Source organism: Notechis scutatus, chromosome 1 (genome assembly GCF_049901735.1).
Source record: "Notechis scutatus isolate UNSWTSFEM ecotype Mainland chromosome 1, rNotScu1.2, whole genome shotgun sequence".
Lineage (NCBI taxonomy): Eukaryota > Metazoa > Chordata > Lepidosauria > Squamata > Elapidae > Notechis > Notechis scutatus.
Genome location: NC_142009.1, coordinates 33,790,084 through 33,809,491, shown reverse-complemented (window position 1 = coordinate 33,809,491; position 19,408 = coordinate 33,790,084). Strand labels below are relative to the sequence as shown.

General features: G+C 36.1%; 1 protein-coding gene across 26 annotated transcripts in view; it reads left to right on the top strand.

Annotated features, from left to right (window-relative positions):
* NRXN1 (neurexin 1) overlaps window positions 1-19,408 on the top strand; it is a 928,975-nt gene that overhangs the window by 95,462 nt on the left and 814,105 nt on the right. For 17 of the 26 annotated variants that reach the window (XM_087960762.1, XM_087960755.1, XM_087960726.1 and 14 more), the window contains exons 3-4: window positions 5,403-5,420; window positions 14,844-14,873. The exons of 5 other annotated variants lie outside the window; for them this stretch is intronic. In XM_087960762.1, the coding sequence (XP_087816888.1) occupies window positions 5,403-5,420; window positions 14,844-14,873 (48 nt within the window). The remainder of the gene's footprint in view (window positions 1-5,402; window positions 5,421-14,843; window positions 14,874-19,408) is intronic. 4 more of the 26 variants (XM_026684858.2, XM_087960689.1, XM_087960710.1 and 1 more) reach the window with 1 other exon arrangement.

The window sequence follows — 19,408 nt, the reverse complement described above, 5'->3', positions numbered from 1 at the left end:
GAGTTATTCATAAAACATAATAAAAATGGGATATAAATAAATAAAATATTAAAAAGAGAACTGTGGTATTTAGTCATTTGTATTTATCCTTTCTCCAAAGATACTAGCTTGAAATCAAATTCATAGTACCAGATACATATTTTTATGACAGTTTATATTATAAACAATTATTCAGTGATGGAGAAAGAAATTTGGTACATTCTAGGAAATACATTCTCATAAAGTTTAGTGCTAGTATTGAAAACAGATTGAGCTGCCTAATGGAGCTTCATTTACAGAGAGATGAAAAATTGCCCATAAGAAAGGAAAAGGGAGAATTGCCTCTCAAAAGAAGGGATTGAATCTTACTTTTATAAAAAGCCTCTGGGAAAAAGCAATACAAGACAATAATTTATTTATTTAAGACATTTAGTAATTTTAATACAGCCACTCAACTTTTATCAAAATCTGGACAGCTCCCAACTAAGAGTTTAAAAAACCCATCAATATATCATGTGAATGTACATATGGATGTAAACAAAATACAGGGGCTTACCATCTAAAATAAAATCTGAATCTTTAATTTATGTAGGAAATATGCCATCAATCTGTATGTGAGTAGGCATTGAAACAAGATTTTTTGTCATATTCACTTCATTATTTACATTTATCCATTTGTGATTCAAAAATTCTAGTAATTCAGAATTTCAAATGTGGGTACAACATAGCACAAGTATGTTCCTTGGGTTATATTTTTCTGTCTATACTTATATTAATTAATCAGGGAAACAAGTAAATATTTGGGTTGGAGGGATTTTAGAGGCAAGTAGAAGCTTATTTAAATCCTGCTGGTCAGACATCTGGGAGATACAGATAATCCTTCACTTATGACATTATGACAACACGTGAGCCTGGAATTATGGTCATAAGACATTGTGGTCATAAGTCGAGGCATCACATAACCACACCTGGGTTTTTTTTGAGTAGTTATTAAAGGAATCCATTTTCCCTAATGGAGTGCTTTTGCCAGAAACAGAAACTGGCAAAAAAAACCTGCAAATAGCTATCATATGACTGCAGGACACTGTAAACAGTTGTAAAGGTGAGTTGATTGCCAAGTATCCAAAATGCAATCATATGGGCAAGGTGTGAGTGTGGCTGCTGCAACTTTGAAAATTGGTTGTAAGTAGCTTTTTGGGGGGTGGTCTGTAGTAATTCAAATGATTGTTAAGCAACCCATTGTAAGTCAAAGACTATCTGTACTCATTACAAAACATAATGAGAAAAAATAAAAGTGAATTATTTCTGCACAATATTATCTTGTTACTTTACATTACTGGGAAGAATAGGGCTATTAGAATATGTTATCTTGGCTGCAAAAATCCAGACAACCATTAAATGTCAATTAAGGTATATAGAAAAAAAGTAATTCTGATGAGCTCATTTAGATTTTGGCATCCCTAGGAAAGACCCACATGTAACACCTTTCTACATATAAACGTAGGAGAATCCAGTGTGCAAAGTGGGAACCCAATGCACACTTAATGCTGGAATATAATCATATTGCATTTTACTCTAAAAGTTCTGAGTGGTGCAATAAAATCCTCTTCCCCTCCCAATCTCAATTTGGGTTATGGCAATCAACTGTTTTTATCACCCCTTTTAATGTCTCTTTTGGATGGTTATCATTAGACACATGGAGAAAGAAACCACATTTAAACACAATTCAAAAGTATCTGGAAGCTTCAGCTGGTGCCAAATGTAGTGGTGCAGGCTGTTACATGAGTCCTAGAGCAGCACATGTTCAGTATTTTTTAGTATTTATTTGATTTGTCAATCGCTTACAAGATACAGGTATAAGAATAAATATAGTTTTGAATATAAGAAAAACTTATAAGAAAAATAAAAAAAAACAATAGGACAGGGATAGTAGGCACGATTGGTGCGCTTATACACACACCCTCACCTCTGCTTTATGAGTTGTATTGGCTGCCAGTTTCTTTCTGGGTCCAGTTTTAGGTGATTTTAACCTTTAAAGACCTTCACAGCATGCTGTTGAGGTATCTTCTATCCTTGGTTGCATCAGTGCATCTACTAGATCTGTCAGAGTTGACATGTTGTGGGTACCATTGACTAGGGATCTTCATTTGGTGGATTCCAGGAGAAGTGCCTTCTCTGCTCTGCAACCAGATTATGTAACATTCTTCTCCCAGAAATTAGATTAGCTCCATCCCTTTTCATAAGCCGCCCAGAGTTATCATCTGGTAAGATGGGCAAGAATCAATCAATCAATCTTTTGTAAAACCCTCAAAGTTTTGGCTACGTTGTCAGGATTGGGACTGCCAGGCAACAGGAAACTTGCCCAGATGGCTTCATTGTTGAGGTAGCCATTTTTATTCTCCCTTTCCTGTGGTTTGTATCATTCACTTATCATACTTAACAAGGTTTTTTACATTGTACACCTTTGATTTTATGCATTGTTTTATTTGATAGTTGTTAAGATGCTGAGTTCTCTTCAGTGAGATTGGCAGCTATATACATTTGATTAATTGATAAATTAAATAAATGAAAGATAATAAAAAACTAAAAAGGAAAACAAAACAGAAGACAGTCTCTCCAACATCCAGATTTTATCTCTGCCGTCTCCAAGAAGGATAAAACAAGATGATGCCTTTGTGAAATCCTGTAGAAATACTGTTTGTCAGTGTTCATTCTTTGTTCTGTTCTTCCTAATTATCCAATCATGGAAATGATTAATATGTTTGAGTGTCACAGATTATCTTAAATTTCTTTCCAAAATAGGATGGTGAGGCATTCAGTACAAGGAGACTTTGGGTTATAATAGCAGTTGGGACTGGGATTGCCCTCACTAAGCAATGTGGTTATAAAGTGTGATGTCATGTGATTGTGTAACTTAACAACAACAAAGCCAGGCAGTCCCAGTTGCTGTCATAACTCCAAGATGTAGGAGTCATTAAGCAGAAGAGGCAGATAAAGAACATGTGAAGGGGAGTGCCGTGAGAGGGCAAGACAAGGGAGGAAGGAGAATTAGATATATTTCCTGCCTTGACTTATTTATAAGAATAATAAAGGCAGGATAATGTATTTAGCAAGGCCAGGAGCTTTGGACTACATTAGTGATCCATTCTGAGTACTGGTATCCTCAGGATATCCATTGACTCCTCAGAATATCCATTGACAGAGGCTTTTAGTTCTCTTTTTCTTAAAATTGTCTCTCCAGTGCCTTGCTTGTTCAAATGGAATGAGCAATTAATGCTAGTAAGACAGAACAGTTATAACTTCCATTGCTTTTTTGCTGGTTGGTTGGCCAACAGCAGAAAAAATGAGGAGGAGGAAAATGATGGAGACTCATGAAGGGAACGAGGTTTTTTGAAGGTGTGTTTTGAAGGACCTTCTGAAATCTGGAGATTATATTGAGGGGGAGATGTGACACACTGTACATAGTAAATGTACCACTGTATGAATAACATTGCAGAATAGAATAGAATAGAATAGAATAAAATAGAATAGAATAGAATAGAATAGAATACTTTATTGGCCAAGTGTGATTGGACACACAAGGAATTTGTCTTGGTGTAAATACTCTCAGTGTACATAAAGAAAAGGTACATTCGTTAAGAATCAAGAATCATAATGATAGTCATAGGGTACAATCAACAATCAAATCATACTAGGAAACAGTCAATATCAATCCATAAGGATACAAGCAACAAAGTTACAGTCCTACAATCACAAGTGGGAGGGGATGGATGAGAAGGAGTGATGAGAAGATTAACAGTAATTTCAAGTGAAATTACAAGTGAAAGCATATGATATCTGTGAAAATTTCAAATGAGATGGAATTGATTAGGAACTGAAATGAAGTAAAGTCCCATTTCTTTCCTATGTAGACATTGATAAGATATAAATATTAAAGAGATATTAGGATCAAATATGATTAATTCTGACTGGTCTGTCTTGTGATTTGTCGACTTTTGTTTCCTTGCCTAATTGACTTCCAATGTTTTGATTACCAATTGATTAATTTATTCTTGCTAGCATTACATGAAACCAAATTCAGGCCAGTAAGCACAAATGTAGTTTGCCAAGATATTGACAATAACTCTGTTTTTAAAATCTTAGGCAGAAAGTGTACTCTCAAAGTAAGCTAGCTCTTACTGTAAATTCATATCACTTCTACTTAAATCAGTTTGATCTGTTGGATACTACTTGTTTGCCAGTTTCTATTCTTTATTGTATGTCATGATTACATTAATGTTGTGTTATGTACATTTATGTTATCAATATCTCATTTTAAAATGACCTGTGGGGTTAAAAATTCTTGTTTGACTATATGTGTGATTCACACAACCATTTTTATTGCATTCCTGTACACCATTTGATGTACCAGGCCAAACACAACTCACAAAGCACACATGACAAACCCTTAACAATTAATTCCCATAACTGTGTATTTCATGTTCAATATTTATTGCCCATCTGGATTACAAAAATCAAAGTCATTAAGAAACTTACCATTTTTTCCAATAGTACAATTTTAAAATATGCAGTATATGTATGATCCCACTCAATAAAATATATGGGTGATGTAATTATTCTTGTAGAAGACTTAGCTTAAAGCAATTTACCAAATTTAGAGCCAGAGAATATTTTAAATTAGGGTTCCATTTTAAACTTAATATTTAACAGCTCTGCTTCTCCTGTATTTTTATTCTGTAGGTAGAGCCATTTAATAGATGAAATACTGTATAGCATAAAGATGAATAATATGAAAAAGCAACCCTTGAACAAAACAAAACAAACAAAAAATCACAGGAGCAGAGAAACTAAGGAAACAAAACCAAATAGACAACTCTTTGTAATGCAAGAACTGTTTTATAAAAGATGTAAGGATAATAAATAAGATTTCTTGACTTTGAGTTTTCTACTTGGTTTTTCTTTAGCTCCTGAATTGTTTTTCTACCCTCTTAGAAAAGGATTTAAATCCAGAGGGCAAACCTTTCAGACAAACTTGAATCCCAGCAGCTTTCTCTCTCACTCAGTTTAAAATTGTCTTCATGTAGAAAATTCAGTCCTTAACTGATCTAAGAATTTATGGCAAATTAATCCAGATACAGCAGAGGCCCATTTAATTATCGAATTCTCCTTTCATTTGAGAAATGGCATGTTTTGTTTTTTTTCCATATTGTGTGGGGTTCCCTTTTCCTTTTAATTGAAGAAACACTGCTTCCCTGTGCTTCGGGTCTTCCCTGCCCTGCTTCCTTTTGGATAATAACAATGGATCACTTGCATGTGGTGTTTGATGCCTTGCATGATGCTAACATGCAAAGGCAAGTTCCAGTCTGCATGCTGCTTAATGAATGTTTTTCCCCTTTCTCTCCCTCCTTGTTATGTGCTTTCAGAAGACAACTATGTGGAAGGTGGGTGATTTCTATATTATTTTTTAAGCTCTGTTCTTTCCTTGCATATCCCTTCTTTTTAGTGTTTTGCCTCTAGGTTAGTGTTTATAATGATACATCTTATCATTAAAACGGTAAGTTGATTTTGTTCTTTCGTTATGAGAGTGTTGAAATCTTAAGATCATGGTTCTGGATATTTTCCTGCTACCCACCCTTACCTGCCAACTGAAAATTAACTGCTAAAAATGCAAATTATATCTAGGTTTAATTGGGGAAAATAGAAGTCAAGTACCACATATTTATTTGTGCTCTATAAACTTATTAAGTGGACTTCATGTACAGGTTGCTTTAATGCATTGTAACATGATAACCAAATGAAGTCCAATTTTATATTCAAAAAATTCTAATCAACATATTATGTCTCAAACTATGAAAACAATCAAAAAACTGTCCGGGATATACATAAAAAATTATATGGTTCCTAATATTTGCCTAATAGAATTGGTCATACTATAAGTTGCTTTTGAAGTTGCATTGATTATTTAAAAAAAACACATTATGATACGGCATTAACTTTGTCTTCATAATCAATGCATTTAAAATTACAAATCACTACATAGTAATTCAAAATATATGATAAGCCTTTCTTATAAGCATGGAGTTCAGTTTTAACTTTGACATTAAGGAACTGCTTCAAGAAAGAGGAAAGGAGAAACTTCCCTTCTACATTTCTAGAAACTTTCATGACTGCATTTTTTTAATGGAATCAAGCAGAGGAAAAACAATAAGAACAACAAAACTGTATTCACTGCATTCTCTGTGGTTGCATGCTAACATTTTGGATTATTGCTTATATTACTGTGGTTAAGAGTATTGCTAATACTATTGTATTGAGGGGATGTGATTTAATTTTATTATCTTACATGGCAGGACATTATCCATATTCAAGATAATGGATCATATTCTCAAATTATTCACACTACTTTCTAGTTTTGCAAGAAGGGCCATTCATTTGTTTATCAGTTTATTAATGAAATTTCATTTTTCTTATTAATTAGATGTATATTCCATTATCTTTCCATGAGTGTAGCACTCATCTGTTTTTAAACAAAATCCCTATGAACAGGTTATGCTGAAAGATTGACATTTTTAAAATCAGTCAAGACTATGAATAGTCATGAACCTGAATCTATCCAATCCCAGTTTAACATTTGAAATAATGTGTTTACAATGACTTTCAGTTGGCATTGAATTTAATTTATTCCAATATCATAAAAATTGATAAATATAAACATTGCTTAGCAGCATATCTTTAACCATTGCCTCTTATATACCACTTTTCTCTCACACATAATAAGGACTCTTGAGAATCTGATTGTGGTCTAAATTCCTTTAGACTGTATACAATTTATTTTATTGAAATGGCAGAAAAAACAGACTTGCTTTAATAAATATTTTTAAGAGCATCTTCCAAAGCAAATAACAAAAAATAACACATAATCCTGCTAAGTTAGTATATTGGTAAGTACATTTTTTAGCCAGTAAAACATCTATGAGTATGCATAGATTCTGTAACTTTATGGAAAAGTTACAGCAGATTAGTGTTTTGTTTATCTGATGTTTAGAGGGAATCTGGTGAGCTACCTACCAAGGAGAAAACAATAGCCACCATCTGTTGTGGTCTAATTGTATTTTGCCAATTGTGTTGCCCAGGCAAGAAGCAAAGGAGAGAAGGAACCCTTCTCTTGTGGACTATCAAACATGCCATATGGTTCATAAGTTACAGAAACAGAACCACTCCACTTCAGGAGAATGGCTTTAATTGTTATTGTAATATGTTCTAAAGAAAGATGTGGCAGTTTAAACAAAACCATGCCAACTATTTAATGAAAGGAAACAACTTTGAAAATCCAATGAGGCAATCATGGAAGCTCATGGAGAATCAGCTGGTTTTTCATTGCACTCTGTGGGGTCACTTCAGTAAAGAAGATTAAGGATTTTTTCCTTTAAGCAAGAATTTTTAATCTAATTCATAAAGAGGAAAAAAATAAGATACATACATTCATATGCATTGCAGAATAGTGTCTGAAGCACATTTGTGAATATGCAGAGCCAGATATATATTGATGTCTACATATTCTCTCACTTATTGTAGCACTCATGTCCATGCACATTTCTTCATATGCAAGCTTGCTTAGTATATGATTTCCATTTCCTTCTGCTACCTTGATCAATATGTTTATCATCTAATGAAAAAAATCAACAAAGGAAAGATCAGAACTTAAAACCTCCAAGCCACATCATCCTTGTGGTACAATAATTACAGGTAATTCCTGATTTACAATCCCATTTTAGACCAGAATTTCCATTGCTAAGGAAGGCAGTTAAGTTAGCCAAAATTGATTTTATGACCTTTTTTGGCCATGATTATTAAGTGAATCATTGCAGTTGCTATAGGAGTTATATGGTCATTAAGCAAATCCAGCTTTCCCCCATTGCTTTGATTTGCTTCCTCTGACTTTGCTTGTCACAAACCAGCTGGGAAAGTAGCAAATGGGAATCACTTGACCCTGGGATGCTGCAACTGTAGTAAAAACTTGTTCGTCAAATTTCTGAAGTTTAATCATGTGACCATGGGAGGTCTGCAATAATAGTAATTGCAAAAACTGGTTGTAAGTCACTTTTTTCAGTGCCATTGTAACTTGTAGGCAATGACTACCTCACTCCCTATTTAAATTGGGAGTAGAGAAAACACAATTAGCAAACAAGTCAATCTGTTTAAGTACAGGAGGACTTTGACTTACAGCCACAGTTGAGCCCAAAATTCCTATCTCTATGGAAAAGAAGTTGTTAAGTGAGTTTTGCCCCATTTTATCACCTTTCTTATCAGAGTTGTTAAGTGAATCACTGTAGTTAAGTGAATCTGGTCTCCCCAGATGTGCTATGGGTTTGGAGAGGAATCCTGGCATTGGACCCCACATCCTAGACCCTATATAAATATATGTGATTCCATTTGTGGTGTAACAGTGCTGGAGCAGAGGGCAAAGCATGGGAAGGAATTGAGGGAAGCACTGATTCTGAATGAGTAATTCATGGTAATTCAGCACGTCCAAGAGTTGGATAAAAACTATGCAAACCCCTACCAATAAGCAAAAAATAATAATAATCAAACAAATAAATGGTTAAAAATGGCAAAAAGATGGTAAATTACGCTTCCTGACTTTTCCCCTGTCAGCCTCTTACTAGCAACATACTTAAAATATTAGAGGCTTTGACATTCAGGTTATCTGTGAGGTCAGGCAGAAACCACTCTCTTAATCAACCATCTGCATTGGTTGATTACAGAATTTACATCCTAATTAAGTGATTGTTTTCAAAACTGATTAAAAATCCATCTAGAGAAGAAAAATTAGGTTATATGCTTGTACACATTTCACTATGAACTGATATGAATGAGATCGATCAAAATTCTTTATACATAACTGTGTATAATTGCAGATATTCACATGCAGCAAATGTAACATCCAAATAAAGTGTTCATGGCTTAATATCACAGTGCATAAACATTAAAAGTTGATGCATGTCAAAAACTGATCAAGATTAATACAACAAAATGATTCCTATATGTAAGGCAATGAAGCCCATTTTAGCTTTTTCCCTAAAGATCATTCTTTTGTTTTAATCACAACTATCCCTGCCTTTAAGGCAGTGATCCCCAACCTTTTTTATGCCACGGCCCGGTATCCCCAACCTTTTTTATGGCGCGGCCCGGTACCGGCATCAGCTGGGCGCCGCCATCTTGTTTTGATGAAAAAGTGCTTCCGGTGAGCTTTCTCCCGGAAAAGCTCACCGAAGCACTTTTTCATCAAAACAAGATGGCAGCGCCAGCAAACCAGCGGCCCGGTAGGACTTGTTCCACGGACCGGTACCGGTCCGCGGACCGGTGGTTGGGGACCCCTGCTTTAAGGGATAGGGTGGCTCAGTGGCTAAGACACTGAGCTTGTAGATCAGAAAGGTTGGTAGTTCAGCAGTTTGAATCCCTAGTGCCGCATAACGGAGTGAGCTCCCGTTACCTGTTCCAGCTTCTGCCAACCTAGCAGTTCGAAAGCATGTAAAAATGCAAGTAGAAAAATAGGGACCACTTTGGTGGGAAGATAACAGCGTTCCGTGTGCCTTTGGCATTTAGTCATGCCGGTCACATGACCATGGAGACATCTTTGGACAGTGCTGGCTCTTCAGCTTTGTTACAGAGATGAGCACCACCTGCTACAGCCAGAAACAACTAGCACGTATGCGCGAGGGGAACTTTTACCTTTACCTTTATCCCTGCCTTTATCTGATTACATTTATAACAACTATATATTTTCTTCAATATACTCATTAGAAATACCTTTCTTTCATCCTCATTTTTGATAGCATTCTCTTACATCCACTTTTAAAAAAATTGTCTTGCTTCATTTCATCAGGCATCTTTTCCCTACTTCTCATTAGAATAACACCACATACTGTTGTGGTACTTGGTATGAAGTAGAAGCCCCAGCCTAGAGAAGCTCACTATTTTAAACAAACCTCTGCTGCCCAAGGCCAATACTTAGTTAATTTAGAAAACTTAGAGGAAGAAGCTTAGAGCTTACAAAACCTGGAGATCTTTGTAATTTCTTTGCTTTACAGTTGGCAGTCAATTGTTGTTTAAGGCTTCATTCTTGTCACCAATACAGTTTGTAATCTAGGCAAATTATATCTGGGAGTCTTCCATCTAGTCCAGTCAAGAGGTGAATTAATGATCAAGTGTCTGGAGATCTGAGCCAGATGTGAAGTCTGACTCTATAACACAATTCTCTTTATTTATTTGCAACCAGTGTCTGTATCACCTTTCCTTTCATTCTCTTTCCATTCATTATGTTTAAATTCGAAGACAGGTTAATATTTTTCATAAGGGGTTTGTACCATTTCTTTCTGTAATTGTTCTACATTCACTTCAGTTTTTTCCATGTTTCTCTTTCTTTCTTCCATTATCATTTTTTTTCAGGATTAGTTTTTATACTGTCAAGTAATAATCTGTTCCACAATCAGATCTTCTCATCCCTTTCGTACCCTCACCGATTCTGTCTTTTATCATAAACAATCAAATTAATCATGCTTTTACAGTATAAGTATGCATAAAAATTACATATTTAACATTGGTATTAGAAACACATTCTTTTTGTTCACCAAATACAGGAGTCTTCGACTTACAACAGTTCATTCAGTGACTGTTCGAAGTGATAACAGCTCTGAAAAAAGTGACTTATGACTGTTTTTTACACTTACAACTGTTGCAGCAGCTACATGGTCACATGATCAAAATGTAGATGCTTGGTAACTGTTACATAGTTATGACTGTTAGTGTCCCAGGATCATGTGATACCTTTTTGTGACCTTCTGATACGCCGAGTCAATGAAGAAACCAGATTCACTTAATAACCATGTTACTAACTAAACAACTTCACTGATTCACTTAACAACTGTGGTAAGATAGGTCATAAAATGGGACAAATTCACTTAAGAAATGTTTCATATAGCAACAGAAATTTGGGGCTCAATTGTGGTCATAAGTTGAGGACTTCCTGTGCTAGAGAGTGTTTTACAGCCCTCTCTAAGCAGTTTACAGAATCAGCATATAGCCCCCAACAATCTGGGTCCTCATTTTACTCACCTCGTAAGGATGGAAGGCTGAGTCTGGTGAGATTCGAACTGCCAAATTGCAGGCATCTGGCACTTAGCAGAAGTCGCCTGTAGTACTGCACTCTAATCACTGCAACACCATGGCTCTGTAATCAACATTCTCGTTCATTTCTGGGCATCTAAATGGCTCTTTAATTTCATTCTTCTTGTTTCTAGCCCATTGCTTCATATCATGTATCCTTATTGCATTCATTCAGAATTTTTCAACATATCACTGCAAGTTCTTTCATCTTTCATTGAATCATAACATGCAACATGCATGCATCGTTACAACTTGCATAATCATCAATGTAGGACTTCTGAATATTTTACTCCACTGATCACTGATTATGGCTTTGATCAACCAAAAAATTTCACATTTTACTGAATAAAATAAAGACAATGTAGCAAAGTTGGCAGGTTAGTTGTCCTCATGCTATATGCAACAATCCCTACTAAGAATTTCATTGCACACAGTAAGAAGTATTCATATGTTAATGCTTCATACATACTTAGCTGTTTTATTTTAGATCACTACACTTTAAAACAAAAAAAAATAGTTAAATATTGCACATTTTTAAAAAATCACTTTAATATTATTATGGTCATAGACCAATGTGCAGGTTTATGTAGTTAACAGATAACACAAGCAATATAAAATTCAGATACAAGAAACTAATATTCTTTAAAACCATATGAATTGTTATGCTATCTAGTGGAATAAGAGTAATATTGTCAGAGTAAAATGTGAGAATAAATTCTGTTATTCATAATTCCATTTATGACAGTAAACCTAATATATTTATTCATTTATTATTTATTTATTTTGTATAACCACCCATCTCAATTGAGTAATTCTGGGTGGTGAATAATCATAAAACCAATTAAATAATCCATCACAGAGTCCTTCACATATTTGAAGGACACCACCAGGTCTTCAGGGTCTTCCAAAAGACACCAGGGCTGGGGCCATTCTAATCTCAGGAGGGAGCATGTTTAAGAGGGCAGGCACTATGTAGAAAAACACAACTCCTGGTTCCTGTCAGCTGACATTCCTTGGTCCTGCTGGACTGGATTCATGAAAAAAAAAACAACTGGAAAAAGATGGTCCTTCAGGTAACTCAGTCTTAAGCCATAAAGGACTTGGGTACCAATATCTAGAATTCAATCTGAAAACCAGTGTAGCCCCTGAAGAAAAGATGACACATGTGCTGAATAGCTGACACCATTTGTAACCAATGCAACTTCCTTCTGTACTGGCTGAAACTTTCAAATGCTCAAATGCTCATCAAGAGCAGTACCATATAGAACACATTGCAGTAATCTAAATTGGAGGACATGAGCCCTCTGATCCAGGAATCAAAGCAACAGGTACCCAGCCCAAAGACCCTCTTAGCCACAGCAACCATCTGCTGTTCCAGCAGGAATCGTGAGCTCAAGAAGATGCCCAGATTGTGCATCATGCCCATTTGAGACAGTGCCACCAGAGATGGAAAGCCCAAGAACCTATAGCCATTCCACCTTGCTTGGTTTGAACCAAAGCCCTTTGTGCCCATCCAGTCTCCTAGAGCCTCTAGGCCCTGGGACAGAACTCTGTGGCATCACTCAGACAGCCCAGGGGGGAGGTATGTTGGGTATTATCAGCATATTGATGATACCTACCCCAAACCTCAGATCACCTCACCCAATGGCCACATGTGGATGTGAGATAAGAGGGAAGAGACAATCAAACTCTGTGGCACCCCAGAAAGCAGAAGGCATATGCTGTACCTCTTCATTCTTATCATCATCAAATGAAACAAACCTCATAGGGAGGAGAATCAGCACAACACTGTGCCATCCATTCCCAATTCCTGAAGCCAGTCCAGAAGGATACTATGATTGAAGGCTGCTCAGAGGTCAGGAAGAGCAAAGGTGGATGCACTGTCTCTATCAAGCTCCTGCCAGAAATCATTTAGGAACACATCAACACTGTCTCAGTCCTCATTCCCAGCCTGAAAGTGATACAGATAATCATGTCATCCAAGCTCTTTCAATTTGCCATGTGATTACTTTCTCTACAACATTCCTTAAAAAGGAATAGTTGTATATTTCTTATACGATTTTGATAATTGTATATATTACAATTTCTACTGGTAGAAAAAAAAAATATGAATCTGCATAGGAAAGAAAATGGAGAAGGGGTGCATTTATGCAATAAATCCCATTGAGTTCTGTGGAATACAATCCATGGAAGATTCTGTAGATACATTTTGGATTTAACTTTTTTATTTATTTGACTGCTTTTAGAACTCATTTGAGAATAACTTCTGCTGCTTATAGTAGGATTTACTTGGAATAGATTCCTTTACAATAAAAACAGTTACTGTAATTATTGAGGTGATTATGGAGGTGCAAAACTGATATTTGTAACAGGACCCAGTTTGTGATGCAAATTTGCTATATTGTTTAAAATTTTATTTCTTTAATTGACTGATAATACAAAATTTACAGTATGAACTTTGCTTCTTAAAGCATTCTTAATTTAGGAAATCATATTACCTTTTTTACTGTATATATGCTCAATTTTCTATGTGAAGTAGAAGCCTTAATAAAGTTTAGGAGTCTTACCTTCCAGTGAAAACCAGCATATTCTTTTCCAAACCTTATTTGTGTGAAGAAATGTGTAAGAATGAAATGCATGAGATTATATTTTATGACTCTTTCCAAAGGAATAGAATATTATTTTATGGCTTTTATTTTTAAATGACTTATATTGAGGTGTTTATTTGTTTAAAGTTAATTTCTATTAATGTTTGTAAAATTGAACATGGTGCATATTTCTTTTAAGAGGATGGAAAATACAGTCCCCATTCCCCTATTTGTTTCTTTAGGAAAATATAGCTTTAAAATGTTTTAGATAATTTGGATGGTAAGGAATTGTATAACCTACAGTTCTTTATAATTTTGAAAAACAAGAGACCTTAATTTTGGTAAACCAAAAGTGTAATTCATTTTCAGCTGATCAAAGCAATAAATAATAAGGACTTCCCCTTCCACTTTATACTATATTGTTTTTCCATTCACTGAATGATGATGTTGACGATGATGATGATGATGATGATGATGATGATGATGATGATGATGATGATGATGATGATATTTAGAAATGTATTTATTTTAGGTTGAATGTTGCACACAAACAAGGAGATGTCCCTTGCATTTTCATTTCAATGTGATAAAGTAATTATTTTATTTAATTATTTGAAACGCTCATTTTCAATGAGAGGAAAAAGATCAGACCCAGCCCATTCTTCAGGTTGACACTACTCCAGGTTTGGAAAAGAAAGAAAATAAATAAAAAGAAACTATTTTATAACTGCAGGATGAAGCATCCATCTAGCCAAAAAAAAAATGTGATCCAAGTATTTATGAGATTTATGAACAAATATTCTAGGAATTGGTTGAAGTTGAAATCATTTTCTTACTATTTTTTGTCATTAAAACCCATTTTAATACTTAAAGAAGATAAAAGGTAATTCAGAATTATTGTGTTCAAATAGTAGTGCAATTGTCCAATTCCCACCTCCAAAAGAATTCCAACTGGTGGTTGAAACATGCTACTTTAACTTTGCAGTATTGTGCAAATACCTCACAAGAGACAGACACCTGTTATCAAAGAAATTTAAAAAGTCACTGTGACACTACCACCTTCCCTTGAACCCTTGTTCATTGCTGACTGTGCTCTTGTTTCCCTTTAAGGTCTGGCGCACTTGATGATGGGCGACCAAGGTATGGGTTCTGCTCCTTTTCCACTCTGCTTCGATCATTTTATTTTATTTTATAAAAATTCTTTGTTTCTTTTTTGTGTAGCTGCTTCAAAGTCCATCATAACAAATGATGGCCAAATGCTTGTGAGCTGTCTCAGGCTGTAAATAATCACACAGTCCTAATTACATCTTTTGGGTTTTTTTTTCCTTTCTTTTGCACTGTGTGTCTATAAATAGATCTAGCTTATGTTGCTGTTGTTCTTTACTATTTGCTCCTGAACCCTTTTGTTCTATTTTTTTATTGTTTTCCTCATCCCACTAACAATAAAATAATTGTTAAAAAGGGTGCTATTTCTAAAAATCATATTGAGAAATTACTATGAGATTAAATATAATGATGATCATAAAACCTGAAATGCACTCTTCAGATAGATATGAAAGAAAACACTTGACTTATAACCCCCCCCCCCCAAAAAAAGTAATCTGCTTTGCATTAATGCATGGTTGTTTGGAAAATGCAGAAACCATTTGTTTTTGGCTTCTGGAATGTTAAGAAGACATTTTTGTAGCATAATGGAATTAGTGATGTGTACTCATCACCTTGTGCAAATTCTTGCCCACCCAACTCAGTGTTCATGTTACTTTTGTGTCATGCCTTTAAAAAATGAAGCATGGGTTACTTCTGTATTTTTGTGCATGTACATGAAAGTTGGAAAGCAGTAATTCTTAAAATGTGACACCAACTGCATCTCCATTTGTCTTCAATCATTTGCCTCAAGCTTTGTCTCTTTTCATGCTTTGGTCTGTGATGGCATTTACATTTACACACACAACTCTTACTGTTGTTTCTCTTTTGTTTTCTCTTCCGTCTGGCAATACTTTCTTCATGGAACCATTTCATCAAATCCATAGGTAAAAGTAAAGGTATTACATGTCTTTCTTCTTTCCTTCCTTCTATGTCCCTTCCCATTCTTTTAAAAACCATCTATATACTGCAAAGTATGTCTGAGTGATGCAAGTACTGTTTATGTATTTAGTGTTGATAAATTGTGCTGGTGGGAGGTAGGTATGGCTTTTTATTTTACAAGAAAAGCTTAGTTGGTAAGGATCAGGGGGAAAAAACAGACTAATTATTTTTAAGAATGTTTGTTGTGTCTTGAATAGAAATAACAGGGCTGTGACACTATGATTTAACATTATCTTGACAGTGTAAAAGCATATAGGTGACATAGTCTGTTAGCCAAGTTTACCAGTACAAAAATTATGAATGGATCAAAGATAGGACAGAGATTGGCAGAAATGTAGGTGAGAATTAATTGGTAATAGCTAAAACATTAATGAGTGTATGATATATGGTATTAGAAAAGGTGATGTCAAACACCAATATTTGTTTGGAGAAAATATAAGATGGAAAGGATGGGGATGGGTTGATAGAGACTTTTCCAGGATTAAGAGAGCAGCTTGGAAGAACAATCGGAGGCAGGCCCTGGAGAAGTTGAATTCAACAAACTATCTGAGGTATGAATTCTGTTTTCATTGCCCTCCAAATGCAAAGCATATCTGTCAGAGGCAGTCTTTAAGCATGAAGCCACCAGATAGCTGAGCTGAGAAAGTTGGCCCAGAGTCCACTGCAATGACATGTAAGTCTGAGTACCATATGAGCAGAGCTTTTGTCTGCTATAGAAACTTGGCTACAGTTTTGTCTGTGAGAGTTTTGTGCATAGATTTGTAACTTTATGTGTATTGCTCAAAGCATGAATACAACAAGAGAGATAGGAGAATATTAAATGAAAGGTTGTGTAAGATTTGGGGGGATTTTATTTATCCTCTTAAATTTGTTATTTAAATCTGTATGTGAAAATAAGTAAAAACAGGTAACTCTTGCCACATCCTTTGGTAAGTTTGAAACTTAATTAGTGTATCAGTATATAGTAATTAAAAATGAAGTACAAACCATCCAAAGCATTTTAGTGTCACTGACTCCAAGTGGAAAATGAAATACTTGATTTTCTTTTGTTGATATCAGTGGGGCTCAAAAGGATTTCTATTTGAAAGAATGACAAAATATTTAAGTATATATATATACACTGCTCAAAAAAATAAATAAAGGGAACACTTAAACAACACAATGTAACTCCAAGTCAATCACACTTCTGTGAAATCAAACTGTCCACTTAGGTAGCAACACTGATTGACAATCAATTTCACATGCTGTTGTGCAAATGGAATAGACAACAGGTGGAAAGCATAGGCAGTTAGCAAGACATCCCCAATAAAGGAGTGGTTCTGCAGGTGGTGACCACAGACCACTTCTCAGTTCCTATGCTTTCTGGCTGATGGTTTGGTCACTTTTGAATGCTGGCGGTGCTTTCACTCTAGTGGTAGCATGAAACGGAGTCTACAACCCACACAAGTGGCTCAGATAGTACAGCTCAACCAGGATGGCATATCAATGAGAGCTGTGGCAAGAAGGTTTGCTATGTCTGTCAGCATAGTGTCCAGAGAATGGAGGCGCTACCAGGAGACAGGCCAGTACATCAGGAGACGTGGAAGAGGCCGTAGGAGGGCAAAAACTCAGCATCAGGACCGTTACATCCACCTTTGTGCAAGGAGGGACAGGAGGAGCACTGCCAGAGCCCTGCAAAAGGACCTCCAGCGGGCCACAAATGTGCATGTGGCTGCTCAAATAGTCAGAAACAGACTCCATGAAGGTGGTATGAGGGCCCGACGTCCACAGGTGGGGGTTGTGTTTACAGCCCAACATCGTGCAGGATGTTTGGCATTTGCCAGAGAACACCAAGATCGGCAAATTCGCCACTGGCGCCCTGTGCTCTTCACAGATGAAAGCAAGTTCACACTGAGCACATGTGACAGACGTGACAGGGTCTGGAGAACGTTCTGCTGCCTGCAACATCCTCCAGCATGACCGGTTTGGCAGTGGGTCAGTAATGGTGTGGAGTGACATTTCTTTAGGGGGCCGCACAGCCCTCCATGTGCTCGCCAGAGGTAGCCTGACTGCCATAGGTACTGAGATGAGATCCTCAGACCCCTTGTGAGACCATATGCTGGTGTGGTTGGCCCTGGGTTCCTCCTAATGCAAGACAATGTTAGACCTCATGTGGCTGGAGTGTGTCAGCAGTTCCTGCAAGTCGAAGGCATTGATGCTATGGACTGGCCCGCCCATTCCCCAGACCTGAATCCAATTGAGCACATCTGGGATATCATGTCTCACTCCATCCACCATGTTGCACCACAGACTGTCCAGGAGTTGGGGGATGCCTTAGTCCAGGTGTGGGAGGCAATCCCTCAGGAGACCATCCGCCACCTCATCAGGAGCATGCCCAGGCATTGTAGGGAGGTCATACAGGCACGTGGAGGCCACACACACTACTGAGCCTCATTTTGACTTGTTTTAAGGACATTACATCAAAGTTGGATCAGCCTGTAGTGTTTTTTCCACTTTAATTTTGAGTGTAACTCCAAATCCAGACCTCCATGGGTTGCTAAATTTGATTTTCATTGATAATTTTTGTGTGCTTTTGTTGTCAGCACATTCAACTATGTAATGAACAAAGTATTTAATAAGAATATTTCATTCATTCAGATCTAGGATATCTTATTTTTGTGTTCCCTTTATTTTTTTTGAGCAGTGTAGTATGTGTGTATGCTTGTGTGTTTCTGGAAATAAATTGTTTTGGCAATGTAATTGTATTGCTTGGTTAACATATGAACCACAGAATTTTCAGCCACTCTCCATTTCACATTCCATTTTACTTAATGTGTTATAAACCACCCAAACTGCGACAATAAATGGTGCCGCTTGCCTACAATTTGCTCCTGAAGCCAGTTGCTTTAGTGTACCTGGCAGATAATATCAGGAATGACATCACTAAAGTGTAATAATACAATAAAAATATAATAAAGAAAAATGAGATATTTTGTCCATTCTTAACATCTAAATCCTCCCCTTGCCTAATAATAGGCTCAGCTATACATGTACCAACAGAATTATCGAAAGTGTTATTTTTCTGAGAGTAGGTTTGCTGATGTTGCTCCTTCACCTTAATCTATATTATGGAACTTTACCTTCCTGCCATTTGTAAGTTAAAATGTTAAAATCTTGCAATTTAGTGTATGTGGTACTATGACTAAAAATGCCCTAAAAGTTACCATGTGATGAGTTGTTCAAATAAGAAGCAAGAGGAGGAAAACAATTACATCAGTATTTTTTTTATTATGTTAGAAATAGCTTTCCTATCAGGATACATTGTTTCATTTTGAATGCCTACTGATTGTGGGTTTTGAAACAAACACAGAACGTGGCACCAGAATTAAACATTATTATTGATGTAAATGGGAAGGATTCAAAAATATTATTCTTTATGAGATATAAATATGAATAAAGGAGACGCGAACTCTTCCTCCATCATATTGTACTCCATCATACGATCACATGTAGGGCTGCCCTTGATTTATTCAAATTCAAAAAGAAATGACCATTTAAAAGAGTAGATTTCAGGGAGGGTCAGTTAACGTGGATGGGGAAAAACACTGCAA